The 19,825-nt window shown below is 64.5% G+C and overlaps 1 protein-coding gene across 1 annotated transcript; it reads left to right on the top strand.

Moving 5' to 3' along the window:
- Nucleotides 1-431: 431 nt before the first annotated feature.
- SIPA1L3 (signal induced proliferation associated 1 like 3) lies at nt 432-18,331 on the top strand. The gene is made up of 22 exons (XM_065859457.2): nt 432-508; nt 1,443-1,577; nt 4,205-5,636; nt 6,199-6,329; nt 6,807-6,995; nt 8,837-9,011; nt 9,408-9,511; nt 9,589-9,746; nt 10,422-10,989; nt 11,578-11,852; nt 12,358-12,855; nt 13,046-13,144; nt 13,222-13,304; nt 13,791-13,864; nt 13,958-14,118; nt 14,227-14,355; nt 14,561-14,726; nt 15,299-15,461; nt 16,055-16,138; nt 16,478-16,568; nt 17,208-17,289; nt 18,185-18,331. Exons 3-22 carry the CDS (start codon nt 4,361-4,363, stop codon nt 18,329-18,331), a joined length of 4,653 nt encoding a protein of 1,550 aa, XP_065715529.2. The 5' UTR covers nt 432-508; nt 1,443-1,577; nt 4,205-4,360.
- The last annotated feature ends 1,494 nt before the right edge of the window (nt 18,332-19,825 follow it).

Raw genomic sequence — 19,825 nt, 5'->3', positions numbered from 1 at the left:
GGGGGTCCTGGAGCCTTGCGGGGGGAGCTTGGGGGTCCTGGAGCCTGGGGGGGGTCCCGGGGGACCTTAGAGGTTCCGGGGACCTTAGGGGGTCCCGGGGGAACCTGGGGGGTCCTGGGGCCTTGTGGACTTTGGGGGAGTGGGGAGAAGGAACTTGGGGGGGGTCCTGGGGATTTGGGGGGGGGGTTGGTACATTTGGGGCGTCTCACCCCTGGGGGGGGCTGTGTGTGTCCCCCCCTTTCTTTGTGGGGCAGTTTCTGTGTGATGGGGGGGCTGTGAAACCCCTCCTTTGGGGAGCAGGCAAATTGGGGGGGAGTCACTCCCTTATGCCCCCCCTGCCTGGCCTCATTCGTGGGGGGGGACACACACACTTGGCCGTTTGTCCCCTGCGGGTTGTGCTGAGTTCTTCCCCTCATTAATTTGCTCCCCAGCTCCTTCCCATTCATTGATGTTTTGTGATTCCCCCCCAGCGCTTGTGTCGCGAGCTGCGGTGTCCCCGCTCTGACAGGTACCCCCCAACCCCAAATTGGGGGGAAAACGGGGCTTTTGGGGTGCGGGACCGGGAGAGCGGCTGGGGGGGCCCAGTGGTTGTATTTTGGGATGGGGGGGGGGGGATTTTCCTGCTGGGAAGTGACTACAAATAATGATAAACACAGTGATTATTGTGGGGGACGCACAGATCCCAAAAGCGGGGTTTATTGGGCTGATTTGGGGTTAAATTGGGTTTTTTAGGGGGGGGAGCCTGCGCCGGTGTGGGAAATAATAACCCAAAATAAACCCCTCCCTGAGCAAAACCCCGAGGTCGGGCAGCAATTAAACACCATCACTGATTGAGAAATGACGCAAATGAGCTGGGGGGGGACACCCCCGATTTCCCCCGTTTTCCCCCAAAACGCTGCTGCGGAGCCCTCCCCGGCGCCTCTTTAATTAAACCCCCGGCGTCCTGACCTATTTGTGCGGCCTGTTCGTTAACGAGGCGCCGCTAATGAGGAGCGGCTGACGAGCTCCGTGCCCCCCCCAACGCGTTGTTGGTTTATTGACCCATTTGGGGGGGACCCCAACTTCCCCATTAATTAAACCGCTAAAAGCCCCCATTTCCTGTATGTTTGCCGCCACCATTCTGTGCTGGTTTTGGGGCGAAAAGCCGGTTTTCGGTTGTTTTGGGGCTCCGCGGCGTTCCCGCCCGGCCCTGCAGGTCGGCGCTTGCCCGGGGAGCAGCTCCCGCCGCCTTTATCTCCTCAATTTTGGCGTTTTTTGGGTTATTTTTTAACCATTTTTTAGCCATTTCTACCACTTAACCCCCCTCCCCAAAAAACCCACAAATTCACTGTTTTCTTCCACTTTTTTAAGCGCCCGGAAATGCCGTTTTCACCCTGTTTTACCGGCCATTCCGCTCAATGCAGAACCTGCAATAATCTCTATTTTTTTGCCCTTTTCCGCAGGATTTCTCCCCAAACTCGGCGCCATCCCCCACCCCCGGTAAGGAACGTCCCACCCGACCATAACTTGGTGCCAAATCGCTGGTTTTTGGGGAAAAAAGGCGGAACATTGTGGTGGGCGCCTCCCCCGGCAGGCAGGTAGGAGTTTGGCCCCGTTTATGGCCGTGTTGTGTTTGATTAGCGCTAATTAAGCGTCTCCAGCAGATAACGAGCGGATCGAGGTCCCCGTCGCTGTTTATCCCCCTGTTTTTCCCCTTTACCTTAACGACGTTTTTGTCGCCCGGTTATGGGGATTATTTGGCTTTCATTGCTCCCTAATTAAGCGCAAAGTTGCCAACATCTTCGTTAATTACTCCACTGATTCCTCCCCCGCCTCGGCCATCGGTTTTGGATTTCACGTGGACTTTTTTGGGGCAGTTTCACCCCAAAAAGAGCCCGGGAAGCGTCGCAGGGAGTTTTGGGGCCATTTCCATCAGATTTGGGGTCAAGCGGGTGCTCGGAGGGTCGTTGTTTTTAATTAGGAAGCAGCAGATTGGGACGATTTCTGGTGCAGGAAGAGTTAAATGCGTCGCTTAATTTACCCAAGGCTCCCGGTTAATAATTAACCCGCCCTCGTTAGTGCGGAAGGGCCGAGGCCGGTGCGGATCGGTGCGGATCGAGGCTCCGATTTGGGTTGAAAAAGCCCGATTTTGGGTCTTCTTGCGGGGAGAGAAACACCCGGAGGGGGTTTACACTGCGTTTTTGGGTTGAAAACCCCTGGAATTGGGTGTCCCAGGGGGTCCGACCCCCCCCACTGCTTCATCTTCATCTTCTTCATCATCATCATCATCTTCATCATCATCATCATCATCATCTTCATCTTCCTCCTCCGGCCAGTGAGGGTAACCAAGATTATCCCAGGAGGGATTAAAACGGGGCGGTTTGGGGTTTTTAATGAACACAAAGATTCCCCCTCGGGGTCCCCAGCCCCCCCGCTCGGGCCCCCTTTTGGGTCTAAATCCCCAAATCTGGTTATTTCTCCCCTCACTGCTGGATTTTAACCCAAATTGGGGTAATTCGGAGGAGGGGGTTGGGAATAAAGGGGAAAACTTGTGTTCTGTGCATAAATGGCGAACTTCGAGGAGCTGGGGAGGGAGCTCGATGTCCCCAAAATGTGGCTTTTTTACCCCAAAAAGCCATTGAACCTCCAAGACCCGCTCGTTAGGCCGCGTTTAATTAAGGCTCCCAGGTATTGATTTAACGCCCCGACAGATGTGACCTTAGCGGCTTAATGAGTAATTAGTAATTAGCGGGTATTAAGCGGGCGCCGGACGGGGTGGGGGGGGCGGTTAATGCCGAGCGCAGACGGGTGGACGCGTCTGTCTGTCCCCAAAATGGGGCTGGAAAAGGGGGGTCCCATGGACCTCAAGGGACCAGACGTGTGGGGCCAAGGGGGAGGTCAAGGTCAAGGGCACCTGAGGAACCTCAACGGAGCAGAATCCACGTGTTCATGAGGATCCTCAATGGATCCGAGTCCACGTGTTCATGGGGAACCTCAATGGATCCACATCCACGTGTTCATGAGGATCCTCAATGGATCCGAGTCCACGTGTTCATGGGGAACCTCAATGGATCCACGTCCACGTGTTCATGGGGAACCTCAATGGATCCGAGTCCACGTGTTCATGAGGATCCTCAATGGATCCACGTCCACGTGTTCATGGGGAACCTCCATGGATCCACGTCCACGTGTTCATGGGGAACCTCAATGGATCCGAGTCCACGTGTTCATGGGGATCCTCAATGGATCCACGTCCACGTGTTCATGGGGAACCTCAATGGATCCGAGTCCACGTGTTCATGAGGAACCTCAATGGATCCGAGTCCACGTGTTCATGGGGATCCTCAATGGATCCACGTCCACGTGTTCATGGGGAACCTCAATGGATCCGAGTCCACGTGTTCATGGGGAACCTCAATGGATCCGAGTCCACGTGTTCATGGGGATCCTCAATGGATCCACGTCCACGTGTTCATGGGGAACCTCAATGGATCCGAGTCCACGTGTTCATGAGGAACCTCAATGGATCCGAGTCCACGTGTTCATGAAGATCCTCAATGGATCCGAGTCCATGTGTTCATGGGGAACCTCAATGGATCCGAGTCCATGTGTTCATGAGGAACCTCAATGGATCCACGTCCACGTGTTCATGGGGATCCTCAATGGATCTGAGTCCACGTGTTCATGGGGATCCTCAATGGATCTGAGTCCACGTGTTCATGGGGAACCTCAATGGATCCGAGTCCATGTGTTCATGGGGAACCTCAATGGATCCGAGTCCACGTGTTCATGAGGAACCTCAATGGATCCGAGTCCACGTGTTCATGAGGATCCTCAATGGATCCATATCCACGTCTTCCAAGATGACCCGAGGATCCTCAATGGATCCACATTCACATGTTCCAAGATGACCTGAGGATCTTCAATGGATCCACGTCCACCTGTTCATGAGGATCCTCAATGGATCCATGTCCACCTGTTCATGAGGATCCTCAATGAGTCCGAGTCCCCGTGGCCCCCGACCACCCAGGGCTTTGTTACAATGGGGGTGGGGAGCTGGGAGGCTTCAGGGTCAAGTTCAACAGGGCTTTGAGTCACCTGATGTGCTCAAAATGGACCATTTATGGTCTTTTTCCCCCCAAACCAGCCTGTGGTTCTCCCAAAACCCCCCCGCGTCGCCGAGAGGTCCCCGAAATCCTCCCCTGACCCTCTGCTCCCCCCACAGGCCAGCGACGCAGTGACGGCGACGCGGTGACACCGCTCAGCACCATGTGACTCTGCTCAGCGCCGTGTGACTCCGCTCAGCGCCATGCGGCACCGGCGGCGGCGTCCCCGGCACCCCCGCCCCGCCCCGCGCCATGCGTGACCCCCCCGCCGCACCATGAGCTCCCAGCGCCCCGCGCGGCACGACGGCGACGCCACCGCGCCCTGGGGCCACAACGGCGACGCCGCCCAGCGCCCCGCGCCCCCCGTGCCCAAAATGGGGGTGCGCGCCCGCATCGCCGACTGGCCCCCGAAGCGGGACGCCGCCAAGGACCCCCCCGGCGCCACGCACCGCGACACCGCCTGTCCCCGCGCGGCCCCCCCGGCGCCGCTCGCCGGCGTGGCGGGGTTCAAGGCGCTTCACCGGCTGGCACGGCGCCGCTCCAAGGACGTGGAGTTCCAGGAGGGCTGGTGGCCGCGCTCGCCAGCGCGGGGGCTCTCGCCGCTCCGGCACCGCAGCAGCAGCGAGGTGACGCTGAGCGAGTGCGACCCCGAGGAGCCAGCGGAGCCGCGCGGCGCCAAACTGGGGGGGAACGCGGCGCTGTTCCGCGAGTACGGCAGCACCTCGTCCATCGACGCGCAGGGCATCTCGGAGCAGAGCTTCTTCGACATGCTCAACCAGTTCCGCACCGAGAAGCCGCGCGGCCGGCCCGCCACGCCGGAGCGCCCCGGCGACGCCGGGTCCGCGCCGCTCCCCGCCGCCAAACCCGAGAGCCGCAACGGCCCCCGCGACGACCCCAAGGAGAAAGCGCGGCGCAGGTGCCCCAAGGGCGACGCGGCCGGCGAGTCCATCTTCAAGAAGCTCCGCAGCAGCCGCGGCGACGGCGAAACGGGCAAAGAGACGGAGGAGCCACGGGCGCCGGAGCCGGGCTGGGTGTGCCGGCGCGGCTTTGCCCACTACGACGCGCAGAGCCTGCTGTTCGACCTGGACGCCGTGGCGCTGAACCGCGCGGCGCTGGCGCAGCGCCGCAACACCACCACCGGCGCCTCGGCCGCCTCCGCCGCCACCGGCCGCGCCGCTGGCTGGGGGCAGCCGGAGCCGGCGTTCGGCGCCGCCGAGGACCTGAACCGCAAGGAGAACCTGGAGCACGACGGCGGCGACGACACCAGCAACGAGCTGCTGCTCAGCTGCCCCCACTTCCGCAACGAGATCGGCGGCGCCGCCGAGCGCGACCTCAGCTTCGCCCGCAGCGCCGCGCCGGCCCCCGGGGGGTTCCCCGGCGCCGAGGGGGGGGCGCCGGAGCCCCCCCTGGCCGTGCACCCCACCAACGCCGGCGTCTCGGTGCTGGAGGTGCCCAAGGAGCTGCAGCGCGACCCCGAGCGCCTGCGGCACTTCAGCGTGGAGCACGTGGACCTGGGCGCGCGCTACTACCGCGACTACTTCCACGGCAAAGGTAGCGCGGCCACGCTCGGGGCCCCCGCGGCGCCGGGGGGCGCGGATGAGTCTTAGAGGCCCCCCTGGTAAAATGGGGGGGGTTGGGGGCACCCGACTCTGGACTTCTGGAAAGGGCACAGCGACACCTCTGGTGTCCCCCAAATGCCTCCACATGCCCCCAATGCCCCCCTGTCCCCCCCACACCCTCTGTGTGCCCCCCATGTCCCCTCTGTCCCCCCAACACCACCTCCGTGTCCCCTCTGTCCCCCAACACCTCCTACCTCCTCATGCCCCCATGTCCCCCCATTGTCCCCAATGTCCCCTGTGTCTCCCCAGAGCACTATGTCCCCCATTGTCCCCCATGTCCCCCCAGAGCACTATGTCCCCCATTGTCCCCAATGTCCCCCAGAGCACTTTGTCCCCCATTGTCCCCCGTGTCCCCAGAGCACTATGTCCCCCATTGTCCCCATTGTCCCCCATGTCCCCCCAGAGCACTATGTCCCCCATTGTCCCCAACGTCCCCCAGAGCACTTTGCCCCCCATGTCCCCCCATTGTCCCCCGTTGTCCCCTGTGTCCCCAGAGCACTCCAACTACTTCGGCATTGACGACAAGCTGGGCCCGGTTGCCGTCAGCGTGCGGCGCGAGCGGCTGGAGGACCACAAGGACCACGGCCCCCAGTACCAGTACCGGCTCATCGTCCGCACCAGCGAGGTACCGGGGACACCCCTGTCACCTCTTGTCACCCCACACACACCGCGCGGGGACACCCCTGTCACCCCTTGTCACCCCACACACACCGCGCGGGGACACCCCTGTCACCCCTTGTCGCCCCACACACACCGCGCGGGGACACCCCTGTCACCCCTTGTCCCCCCACACACACCGTGCGGGGACACCCCTGTCCCTGTCGCCCCACACACACCCCGCACAGGGACACACCTGTCCCCTTGTCACCCCACACTGCTCAGCGGGGGAGGACACCCCCTGTCACCCCCTGTCCCCTTGTCACCCCACACCGCTCCTGCCTGGGAGACCCTGGTGGGGGACACCCCCTGTCCCTTTGTCACCCCACACACACCGTGCAGGGACACCTCCTGTCCCCTTGTCACCCCCTTGTCTCCCTGTCACCCCACACCGCTCCCTGCTGGGAGGACACGGGGGGTCCTCCAGCGTCCCCCTGTGCCTCAGCTCGTCACCCTGCGCGGCTCCATCCTGGAGGACGCCACCCCCACGGCCACCAAGGCGGGGACGCCGCGGGGGCTCCCGCTGCGCGACGTCCTGGAGCACGTGGTGCCGGAGCTGAACCCCCAGTGCCTGCGCCTGGCGCCTGGCGGCCCCCGCGTGCCCGAGCAGTTGCTCAAGCTGGACGAGCAGGGGGTGAGTGACCCCGGGGGGACACCGTGAGGCGGGGGTTATTGTGACCCCAGGGGGACACCGGGGACCCCAGCGAGATGGGGGTTAGTGAGGCTGGGCAAGACCTGGAGGGCCGAGCCCAACCGCGAACGCGACGCCCCCGCGGCCCCCACGGCGCGGCCCCCTGACCGCGTCCGCGAGGCCCCGGTGCCGCCCCCACCTGTAGCGCACGCGGTCGGTGCAGGGCTGGTGCGCGCGCACGATGATGAACACGTGCTGGAAGTGCGAGCGCACGCTCTGCGGCGTGAAGGGCAGCGCGCCCGGCTCCTGGAAGACGATGGTGACGATGTCGTTGCCGATGTGGCGCTTGCGCAGCAGCTGGGGGGGACAAGGGGGGGCGGTGAGGGCCAGGAGCACAGGGAGGGGGGGAAGAGGGCGGATTTGGGGGGGTCTACCTGCTGGCGGTTGTTGGGGGTGTAGGGCAGCATGGTGGAGATGTGGAACATGATCTCGTAGTCCTGGTACGTGGTGTAGAGCGAGTGCGTGCCCGTGGAGTCGGCTGGAAAAGGGGGGGCTTGAGGGGAGAGCTGCAGGGGACAGCCCAAGGGGACAGGGGACACCCCAAAGGACAAGGGACACCCCAAAGGACAAGGGAGACCCCAAGGGGACAAGGGCGAGCCCCAGAAGGACAAGGGCCAGCTCCAACAGGACAAGGGACACTCCCAAGGGGACAAGGGAAACCCCAAGTGACACGGGATGCCCCCAAAGGACAAGGGAGACCCCAAGGGGACAAGGGCCAGCCCCAAGAGGACAAGGGCCAGTGGTCTGGAGAAGGGCGTGCAGAGGGCAGGGGCCAGTGTGTCTGTGTATGTACACGTGTGTGTGTGTGTGTGTGTGTGTGTGTACGTATGTGTGTGTGTGTGTGTGTGTACGTATGTGTGCGTGTGTGTGTACATCTGTGTGTCTGTGTACCCGTACCTCTCTGTCGGTGTGCATACGTGTGTGCGTACATGTGTGTGTCTGTGTACCCATACTTCTCTGTCGGTGTGCGTACGTGTGTGTGTGTGTGTGTGTACGTACATGTGTGTGTGTGTGTGTACGTACATGTGTGTGTGTGTGTGTACGTACATGTGTGTGTCTGTCTGTGTACCCATACCTGTCTGTGTCGGTGTGCGTATGTTTGTGTGTGTGTGTGTGTGTGCGCGTGTGTGTCCGTGTACCCGTGCCCATACCTCTCTGTCGGTGTGCATACATGTGTGTGTGTGTGTGTGCATACGTGTGTGTGCGTGCGTGTGTGTGTCCGTGTACCCACGTGTGTGTCCGTGTACCCATGCCCATACCTCTCTGTGTCCGTGTGCGTACGTGTGTGTGTGTGTGCGTACATGTGTGTGTGTGTGCGTACATGTGTGTGTGTGTGCGTGTGTGTGTCCGTGTACCCACGTGTGTGTCCGTGTACCCATGCCCACACCTCTGTGTCGGTGTGCGTGCATGTGTGTGTGTGCATACGTGTGTGTGTACCCACGTGTGTGTCCGTGTACCCACGCCCACACCTCTGTGTTGGTGTGTGTGTGTGTGTGCGTGTGTGTGTGTGTGCATACGTGTGTGTGTGTGTGTACCCACGTGTGTGTCCGTGTACCCACGCCCACACCTCTGTGTTGGTGTGTGTGTGTGTGTGCGTGTGTGTGTGTGTGCATACGTGTGTGTGTGTGTGTACCCACGTGTGTGTCCGTGTACCCACGCCCACACCTCTGTGTCGGGGTGTGTGTGTGTGTGTGTGTGTGTGTGCATACATGTGTGTGTGTGTGTGTACCCACGTGTGTGTCCATGTACCCACGCCCACACCTCTGTGTCGGTTGCGCCGGCAGCTGTGCCGGCGGCACAAGGTGGGGGTGCTGTACTGCCGCGCCGGGCAGGGCTCGGAGGAGGAGATGTACAACAACGAGCTGGCCGCGCCGCCCTTCGAGGAGTTCCTGGCGCTGCTGGGCGAGAAGGTGCCGCTCCGGGCCTTCCCCAAGTACGCAGCGCAGCTGGACACCAAGAGTGAGTCACGGCGCGGGGGGACCCGGGCCTCTTGGGGGTGTCTCATGTCCTTGCGGGTGTCCCGTGTCCCTTGGGAGTGTCCCCATGTCCCTTGGGGCTGTCCCTTGTCCTTTGGGGTGTCCCTTGTCCCCTTGGGCCTGTCCCTTGTCCTTTGGGGTGTGCCTTGTCCTCTTGCGGGTGTCCCTAGTCCTTTGGGCTGTCCCTTGTCCTCCTGGGTGTGTCCCTTGTCCCCTTGGGGTCTCCCTTGTCCCCTTGGGCTGTCCTTTGTCCTTTGGGGTGTCCCTTGTCCTCTTGGGGCGTCCCTTGTCCTTTGGGGTGTCCCTTGTCCCCTTAGGGTGTCCCCTGTCCCCTTGGGCTGTCCCCTGCAGCTCTCCCCTCAAGCCCCCCCTTTTCCAGCCGACTCCACGGGCACCCACTCGCTCTACACCACGTACCAGGACTACGAGATCATGTTCCACGTCTCCACCATGCTGCCCTACACCCCCAACAACCGCCAGCAGGTAGACCCCCCCAAATCCGCCCTCTTCCCCCCCTCCCTGTGCTCCTGGCCCTCACCGCCCCCCCTTGTCCCCCCCAGCTGCTGCGCAAGCGCCACATCGGCAACGACATCGTCACCATCGTCTTCCAGGAGCCGGGCGCGCTGCCCTTCACGCCGCAGAGCGTGCGCTCGCACTTCCAGCACGTGTTCATCATCGTGCGCGCGCACCAGCCCTGCACCGACCGCGTGCGCTACAGGTGGGGGCGGCACCGGGGCCTCGCGGACGCGGTCAGGGGGCCGCGGGGGCGTCGCGTTCGCGGTTGGGCTCGGCCCTCCAGGTCTTGCCCAGCCTCAATAATCCCACGTCTCTCTGGTTTTATCACCCCATCTTGTCCCTTTGTCCACTCCAAGAGTGGTTGTCACCACCCCTGTGGGACCAGAAGTCATGGAGAGGTGGCACTGGGGGACACCATTCAGTGCTGGGACATGGTCTGTTGGGGACTTGGTAGCATGTGGTTGGAGTCCATGATCCTCAGGACCTTTCCCAGCCTCAATAATCCCACATCTCTGGTTTTATTGCCCCATCTTGTCTCTTTGTCCACTCCAAGTGCGTTGTCACCACCCCTGGGGCTCCAGAAGTCATGGAGAGGAGGTGGCACCTGGGGACACCGTTCGGTGCTGGGACACTGTGGCAGCGTCCAGTTGGAGTCAATGATGCTCAAGCTCTTTCCCAGCCTCAATAATCCCCCGTCTGTCTGATTTTGTCACCCCATCTTGTCCCTTTGTCCGCTCCAAGTGCGTTGTCACCACCCCGGGGGGTCCAGAAGTCATGGAGAGGTTCCACTTGGGGACACGGGCGCTAGGACACGGTCTGCGGGGACGTGCGGTTGGACTCAGTGATCCTCAGGACCTTTTCCTCCTGTCCCCTGCAGCGTGGCCGTCACCAGGTCCAAGGACGTCCCCCCCTTCGGCCCCGCCATCCCCGCCGGCGTCACCTTCCGCAAGTGCGCGGCGTTCCGCGCCTTCCTGCTGGCCAAGGCCATCAACGGCGAGCACGCGGCGCACAAGTCGGCCAAGTTCCGCACCATGGCCACGCGCACGCGCCAGGAGTACCTGCGCGAGCTGGCCCAGAGCTGCGGCTCCGGCGCCGGCCTGGACTCGGGCGCCAAGTTCAACCTCATGTCCTTGGCCTCCAAGCGGCGCGAGAAGACGCGGGCGCGCGCGGGCGCCGAGCGGGACAGCACCGGAGCCGTCGCCTGGCGCGTGGCCGCCCGCGACTTCGCCCGCGGCGCCGACGTCCCCTGCGTGCTGGGGGTGTCCAACGAGTTCGTGGTGCTGGTGGACGTGCTGGCCAAGGAGGTGGCGTTCAACTGCTTCTGCGGGGACGTGCTGGGCTGGGCGGCCGACGGCGCCGAGCTGCGCATCTTCCACGGGCGCGGAGACCACGTGGCGCTGCGGGCGCCCGAGCACGACGTCAGAGACATCGTGGCGCGGCTCAAGGTGGGGACGGGGACGCTGTGGGGATGGGGACGTCAGGGACATCGTGGGGCAGCTCAAGGTGGGGATGGGGATGTTGTGGGGATGGGGACGTCAGGGACATCGTGGCGCAGCTCAAGGTGGGGATGGGGACATGGGACGGGGTGGGATGGTGAACAGGGACACAAGGGACATTGTGGGGATGGGGACGTTAGGGACATCGTGGGGTGGCTCAAGGTGGGGATGGGGATGTCGGGGCCATTGTGGGATGGGGACAGGGACGTCAGGGACATTGTGGGCCAGCTCAGGGTGGGGATGGGGACATGGAGTGGTGGGGGACAGGGACATGGAGGGGATGGGGATGTCGGGGACATCGTGGGATGAGGACAGAGACATCAGGGACATCGTGGGCTGGCTCAGGGTGGGGATGGGGACACGGAGGAGTGGTGACTGGGACATGGTGGGGATGGGGACATTGGGGACATGGAGGGGATGGGGATGTCTGGGACATCATGGGACGGGGACAGGGACGTCAGGGACATTGTGGGCTGGCTCAGGGTGGGGACGGGGACACGGGGGTGGGGACGGGACCTCAGGGTGCTCGGTCCGCAGGTGACGACGCCGGGCGTGGCGGCGCTGGAGCTGCCGCTGCGGCGCAATGGGCTGGGCCAGCTGGGCTTCCACGTGCGCAGCGCGGGCACTGTGGCCGAGGTGGAGCCGTACGGCTTCGCCTGGCAGAGCGGGCTCCGGCCCGGCTCGCGCCTGCTCGACGTCTGCAAGGTGGCCCTGGTGACCATGACGCACGAGCAGATGATCGACCTGCTGAGGACGTCCGTCACCGTCACCGTGCTGCTGCTGCCCCCCCACGACGACGGGACCCCCCGCAGGTGGGGACACGGGGGCGATGGGGACGTGGGGACATGGGCCCTGGCAAGGGACAGGCTGGGGACACTGGAACCCAGAAAGGGGCAGACTGGGGACACCAGCAAGGGACAGGCTGGGAACACCAGGAAACGAGGACATGGGAACACTGGGACCCAGCAAGGGACAGCCTGGGGACACCTGGGAATGAGGACATGGGGACACTGGGACCCAGCAAGGGATGCATTTGGGACCCAGCAAGGGACAGACTGGGGACACCAGGGAATGAGGACACAGGGGCACTGGAACCCAGCAAGGGACAGACTGGGGACACCAGGGAATGAGGACACAGGGGCACTGGAACCCAGCAAGGGACAGACTGGGGACACTGGGGAATGAGGACATGGGGACACTGAGACCCAGCAAGGGACAGACTGGGGACACCAGGGGGGTTTGGGGCCACAGGGACCTTGTCCTGGTGAGGGACATTCAGTGCCACCACCTTGGTGTCACCGGTGCCACCACCTGCAGGAGCTGGTCGGAGACGGTGACTCGGGGCCGCGCGGAACCGCAGGGGGACACGGAGCCGGTGACACGCGGCCACACGGAGCTGGTGACACGGGGCCATGCAGAGCTGCAGGGGGACACGGAGCCGGTGACTCGGGGCCACACGGATTCGGTGACACGGAGCCACGCGGACTCAGTGTCACGGGGCCACACGGACTCAGTGTCACGGGGCCACACGGATTCGGTGACACGGGGCCACACGGATTCGGTGACACGGGGCCACGCGGACTCAGTGTCACGGGGCCACACGGATTCGGTGACATGGGGCCACACGGACTCAGTGTCACGGGGCCACGCAGACTCAGTGTCACGGGGCCACACGGACTCGGTGACACGGGGCTGTGCAGAGCCGCCGGGGGACACAGAGCCGACGTCCCCGGGCCAGCGGGGACCGACCCGAAGCAGCGGGTGGCACTGGGGGGGGAAACGGGGCGGGAAGGCGCCCCTCCCCCACGGCAGGAGGTATGGGGACACGGGGGAACATGGCGGGGACAAGGGTGGGGACAGGGACATGGGTGGGATGAAAAGGATGGGGACAGCGACAGGGCCAGGCCAGAGCCGGTGACAACCCAGTGGAGCCATGGCCAGGCCCGGTCCCCAATGTCCCTTTGTCCCCAATGTCCCTTTGTCCCCAATGTCCCTTTGTCCCCAGGCCTGTGAGCTTCCCCGACACACCCCAGCCCTCCTGCTCCCCCCGCCCCCCCTCGGGCAGCTTCTCGTCACCGTCACCGGCCGCCTGTGCCCGCTACAGGTGGGTGACCGCGCGGGGACACGGGACGGGCGCGACAGCCGCGGGTTGGGGCCGACGTCCCCCTGTCCCCAATGCAGGTGGCAGCCAGAGCCGCAGGACGGGGACAGCTCGTCCGGGGGCGTCAGCAGCCACGAGGGGACGATGGAGCGGCACAAGGCGGGTACGGTGACATCGGGGGACGCCCCAGTGTGTCCCCAGACACGGGGAAATGGGGACCCCCCCGGGGGACATAGTGGGACACGGGGACACCCCCTGGGAACATGGGGACACCCCCTGGGGATGTGGTGAGACACAGGGATATGGGGACACCCTGGGGACACGGAGACCCCCCTGGGGGACATGGTGAGACACGGGGACACCCTGGGGACATAGTGAGACACAGGGACCCCTCTGAGGGACACGGTGAGACATGGGGACACGGGGAGCCCCTGGGGACACAGGGAACCCCCCGGGGGACATGGTGAGACACAGGGACATGGGGACACCCTGGAGACACAGACACGGGGACCCCCCCGGGGGACACAGTGAGACACGGGGACACGGGGAGCCCCCTGGGGTACACGGTGAGACACGGGGACACGGGGGATGTTTGGGGCCGGGGGTGGCCTCGCGGTGCCACCGCGGTGACGCCGAGGTGACGTTGCAGAGCCGCTGTGGCACGTGCCAGCGCAGGGGTGGCCACCGGGGACCCCGCGGGACTCGCCCGGGCGACAGCACAAGGTGAGGGGCGCGGGGGGGCTGTTGGTGACACCGGGGTGACACGGGGGGGGTGACACGCCCGGGGTGACCATGGTGTCCCCAACGTGTCCCCAGGGTGACGTTCCCCCCTCGAGCGGCTCCAGCAGCGCCACCCTCTCCAGCAACGGCTCCAGCAGCGATGACCCCCCCGAGCCCCCCCCGGAGCCCCCCCCGGACCCCAAAACCGTTCCTGTCCCCAATGCCCCCCCCCGCCCCCCTGTCCCCAAACCCCCCAGGTGAGTGCAACCCCCCCACATTTTTGGGATCCCGCCCACATTTTTGGGGTTCCCCCCCAATATTTTTGGGGTTCCCAGCACTGACCCGTGTTTGTGTCCCCCCCCCAGTTCAACCACGCGGTTCGACCCCCCCCGGGCTCCCCCCGGCCCCCAAATCGCCGCTTCTGGCCCCAAACCGGTGCCAAGCAGGAGCAGCGCGGGCGGGGGGCGCCCCCTGCAGGCCCTGGAGGGCAGGAAGTAAGTGGGGGGACACCCCAAAAATGGGGGGGGTGGAGGCCCCAACACCCCAAATCCCACCCTGCACCCCATCCCTGTGACTCGGGCGGGCTGGGGTGACCCTGATTCCCCCTCCCCGCTGTCCCTGTGATGGGGGGGCTGGGGTGACCCTGCCCCCCCGCTGTCCCCGTGACCCGGGGGGGCCGTGGTGACCGTGCCCCCCCAGGCCGGCCGTGCCCGTCCCCAAGAACGTGTTTGGGCAACCGCGGCTGCGGGCGTCGCTGCGCGACCTGCGCCCCCCCCGCAGGAGCCCCAAAAACATCGAGGCCGAGCTGAGGAGGCTCATCGACATGGACCCCCCCGGGGACACGGGGACCCCCCCGGGGGACACGGTGAGACACGGGACATGGGGACACCCCTGGGGACGTGGGGACACCCCTGGGGGACACGGAGAGACACGGGACATGGGGACACCCCTGGGGACATGGGGACACCCCTGAGGGACACGGTGAGACACGGGGACATGGGGACACCCCGGGGGATGTGGGGACACCCCTGAGGGGCACGGTGAGACATGGGGACATGGGGATACCCCTGGGGACGTGGGGACAGCCCTGGGGGACACGGTGAGACACGAGGACACCCCTGGGGACGTGGGGACACCCCCAGGGGACATGGTGAGACATGGGGACCCCTTGGGGACACAGGGGCACCCCCGGGGGACACAAGGGGACAGCCCTGGGGACACAGAGAGGCATGGGGATACCCCTGGGGACATGGGGACGCCCCTGGGGACATGGCGAGAGACACGGGGACACCCATGGGGGGGGCAGGGACACCCTTGGAGCCACAGGGACACGGGGACAACCCTGGGGACACAGGGACACCCCTGGGGACACAGGGACTGGGGCCACCCCCGTGTCCCGGTGCCCATTGTCCCCGTGCTGTCCCCGTGCTGTCCCAGCGGGGGCTGCAGCGCACGCTGTCGGACGAGAGCCTGTGCGGGGGGGGCCGCCGTGACCCCGGGGCCACCAGCGCGTCCCCCCCGCCCGGGGACGGCGCCGCCTTCCCGTGCAGCACCCTCCCCCACAGCACCCTCCCCCACCGCCGGCCCCCCGACAGGAAGGGTGAGTCCGGGGTTGGGGCCCTCACCCCGTGTCCCCCCCCGTGTCACCCCCGTTGTCCCCCCCCGTGTCACCCCCGTGTCCCCCCCCGTGTCACCCCCATGTCCCCCTCTGTGTCAGCCCCCATGCCCCCACCCGTGTCAACACTGTCAGCCCCCCGTCATACCCCCCTGTGTCCCCCCGCCGTGTCCCCCCGTGTCCTCCTGTGTCCCCCCGTGTCACCTGTGTCCCCCCGTGTCACCCCACCTGTGCCCCCCATCACCCCGCGTCCCTCCCTGTCACCCTGTCCTGTGTCCCCCAGGTGCCCCCGTGTCACCCTGTCCCACATGTCACCCTGTCCCCCGTGTCCCCGTGTCACCCTGTCCCATGTCTCCCGTGTCACCGTGTTCCTGTGTCACCCTGTCCTGTGTCCCCCATGTCCCCATGTCACCCTCTCCCATGTCCCTATGTCCCCCTGTCACCCTGTCCCGTGTCCCCCAGGTGCCCCCATGTCCCCCGTGTCCCCATGTCACCCATGTCACCCTGTTCCGCATGTCACCGTGTCCCCTGTGTCCCCATGTCCCCCTGTCCCACGTCACCGTGTCCCGTGTCCCCAGGTGCCCCGCTGCTGCTGCCGCTGCCGGACACGGCGTCGGGCCTGGAGTGGTCCAGCCTGGTCAGCGCCGCCAAGGCCTACGAAGGTGCCCCCCCTTTTCCGCCCCTTTCACCCTTTTCTGGGTATTTCACCCTTTTTCAGGTGGTTTGCCGATGTTGGGGTCCTGAGCCGTGTTGGGGTCCTGAGCCGTGTTGGGGTCCTGAGCCGTGTTGGGGTTCTTGGCCCGTTTGGGGTTCCTGACCCGTGTTGGGGTTCCTGACCCATTTTGGGTTCCTTACCCATTTTGGGGTTCCTGACCCGTGTTGGGGTTCCTGACCCATTTTGGGTTCCTGACCCATTTTGGGTTCCTGACCCATTTTGGGGTTCCTGAGCCGTGCTGGGGTGCTGAGCCGTGCTGGGGTGCTGAGCCGCGTTTCCCGCGCAGTGCAACGCGCCGTGTCCCTGTTCTCGCTGAGCGACCCCCCCGCGCCCCCCCCGGACAGGACCACGCCCCCGAGGGGCGGAACCCCCGGCAGGTGAGGGGGACGTGGGGGACACTCTGGGGACACTTTGGGGACACTTAAAAAGGCATTTGGGGGCAATCTGGGGACATTTGGGGGCACTTTGGGGGCACTCTGGGGACATTTTGGGGGCACTCTGGGGACACTTCGAGGACACTTTGGGAACACTTTGAGGACACTTTGGGGACACTTTAAAGACATTTGGGGGCAGTCTGGGGACATTTTGGGGGCACTCTTGGGACACTTTGGGGACACTTTAAAGACACTTTGGGGACACTTTGGAGACACTCTGGGGACATTTTGGGAACACTTTGAGGACATTTTGGGGACACTTTGACCCCCCATACCTTGTACCTCCTCCATGGGGGGGTCACCCTGGGAACACCAGGGTCTTGTCACCTCCTTTACTACAGGGTTGACCATTGGGAGGGTGACACTCTGGGGACACTTTGGTGACACTTGTCCCACCATCCCGCAGCCAGGACCTCCTCAGTATGGGGGTGACCCTGGGGACACCGGGGCCCTGTCCCCTTGTCCCCGCCTTGAGTCCAGGGCTGGTTGTTGGGGGGGGGTGACACTGTGGGGATGCTCTGGGGACACTGTGGGGACACTGGTGACACTGTGGGGACATCGGGCTGCCGTTTGTCCCCACAGCCCGTGTGCCCCCCTGGACCTGCCCGGGAAGGTGTCCCAGCTGGAGGCCATGCTGAGGCAGCTGCACAGCGACCTGCAGAAGGTACCGGTGTCCCCTCCCTTCCCCTGTCCCCTCCTGTCCCCTCCCTTCCCCTGTCCCCTCCCCTATCCCCTCCTGTCCCCTCCCCTCCCCTGTCCCTTCCCCTGTCCCTTCCCCTGTCCCCTCGTCCCCTCCCCTGTCCCCTCCTGGCCCCTGGGGGTGGTGTCTCCAGTGTCCCCATTGACACCCCAGGACAAGATGGGCAGTGGTGGCCAATCTGTGTCACCTCCCCGTTCCCTGGGGTGTCCCCTGTGTCCCAGTTGTCCCCTTTGCCTCCTGTGTCCCCATTGTCCCCTCTGTCCCCAGGAGAAGCGGGACAAGGTGGTGCTCCAGGCCCATCTGTGTCACCTCCCTGTCCCCACTGTCCCCTGTGTCCCCAGGAGAAGCGGGACAGGGTGGTGCTCCAGGCCCATCTGTGTCACCTCCCTGTCCCCACTGTCCCCTCTGTCCCCAGGAGAAGCGGGACAAGGTGGTGCTCCAGGCCCATCTGTGTCACCTCCCTGTCCCCACTGTCCCCTCTGTCCCCAGGAGAAGCGGGACAAGGTGGTGCTCCAGGCCCATCTGTGTCACCTCCCTGTCCCCATTGTCCCCTCTGTCCCCAGGAGAAGCGGGACAAGGTGGTGCTCCAGGCCCATCTGTGTCACCTCCCTGTCCCCACTGTCCCCTCTGTCCCCAGGAGAAGCGGGACAAGGTGGTGCTCCAGGCCCATCTGTGTCACCTCCCTGTCCCCACTGTCCCCTCTGTCCCCAGGAGAAGCGGGACAAGGTGGTGCTCCAGGCCCATCTGTGTCACCTCCCTGTCCCCACTGTCCCCTCTGTCCCCAGGAGAAGCGGGACAAGGTGGTGCTCCAGGCCCATCTGTGTCACCTCCCTGTCCCCATTGTCCCCTCTGTCCCCAGGAGAAGCGGGACAAGGTGGTGCTCCAGGCCGAGGTCGCCAACCTGCGGCACAACAACCGGCGCCTGCAGGAGGAGTCGAGCTCGGCCGCGCGGCAGCTCCGGCGCTTCGCCCGCATCTTCGGCACCGGGGACAAGGACGAGCTCTGAGGGACCCTGGGGACACCGGGACCCCCCCTGGGGACACCGGGACCCCCCCAGGATCACCGACCCCCCTGGGGCCAATGACGCGGCAGCTCCGGCGCTTCGCCCGCATCTTCGGCACCGGGGACAAGGACGAGCTCTGAGGGACCCTGGGGACACCGGGACACCCACCATGGGGACCCCAGGCCACCCCCATGGGGACACTGGGACACCCCTCTGGGGACACCAAGACCCCTGGGGACACCGAGGCACCCCCATGGGGACACCAAGCCCCCTGGGGACAGGGACACCCCCCATAGGGACACTGAGACACCCCTGGGGACACAGACACCCCCATGGGGACAGGGACACCCCCCGTGGGGACAGCAGGCCACCCCTGGGGACAGGGACATCCCCATGGGGACACTGGAACACCGCCATGGGGACACCCCCTGGGGACAGCGACACCCCCATGGGGACACTGGGACACCCCTGGGGACACTGGGACACCCCCTGGGGACAGGGACACCCCCATGGGGACACTGAGATGCCTGGGGACACCATCTGTGGGGCTGGAATGTCCGTGTGGGATCAGGAGGAGCCTTAGGGTGTCTACAGGGGACAGTATCTATAGGGGTGCCTATAGGGGACAGCATCTATAGGGGTGCCTATAGGGGACAGTGTCCATAGGGGTGTCTGTAGGGGCCAGAAGCCTCGATGTGGGACCAAAGGTGTCCATAGGGGTCTCTGTAGGGCCCTGGGGGTGTTCATAGGGGACCCAGAGGCCCCATAGGGGCCCACAAGAACCCATATGGGCCCACAAGAACCCATATGGGACACAGAGCAGCTTCTATAGGGGACCCAGAGGCCCCATAGGGGCCCACAAGAATCCATATGGGACACAGAGCAGCTTCTATAGGGGACCCAGAGGCCCCTTAGGGGCCCACAAGAATCCATATGGGACACAGAGCAGCTTCTATAGGGGACCCAGAGGCCCCGTATGGGTCCGTCGCTATAGGCACCGAGGATCCACAGGGGCCCCGGGGCAGCCCCGTGGGGCTCAGAGCAGCTGTAGGTGCCCCCGCCTGGGGTCAGAGGGCGCCTATAGGTTCCGCCATGCGCGGGGGGTGGGGCTGCACAGGCCGGGGGGGCCGCCCCGCGCCGCTGGGTGCAGACCGGGTGGTGACCGATCCCCAGCAGCGGCACCGCACCCCCGGCAGGAACCAAAAAGCACTTTTTTTACCCCAAAACACCTCCGAGACCTAAATTATTTTTAGACAAAACCCCCCCACCCCCCCACCCAAAAAACCCTGTCCCCCCCTCCCCCACTCCCCCCATATTTGTACAAATGGCCCCTTTGCCCCTTTTTTTACCCCCCCCGTGTAAATAACCCCCAGCTTTTGTACCGCCCCCTATTTAATGTCCCCCCCAATTGAGGGGTTTGTTAATTAGGAATAAAATGCTGCCCCCCCCCCCCCCAACCTGCTGTGGTTTATTGGGGGGAGGGGAATGGGGGGGACC

Source organism: Patagioenas fasciata, chromosome 33 (assembly GCF_037038585.1).
Source record: "Patagioenas fasciata isolate bPatFas1 chromosome 33, bPatFas1.hap1, whole genome shotgun sequence".
Taxonomy (NCBI): domain Eukaryota; kingdom Metazoa; phylum Chordata; class Aves; order Columbiformes; family Columbidae; genus Patagioenas; species Patagioenas fasciata.
Note: the sequence above shows the minus strand (reverse complement) of the source record. Positions and strands in the feature narration are given on the sequence as shown.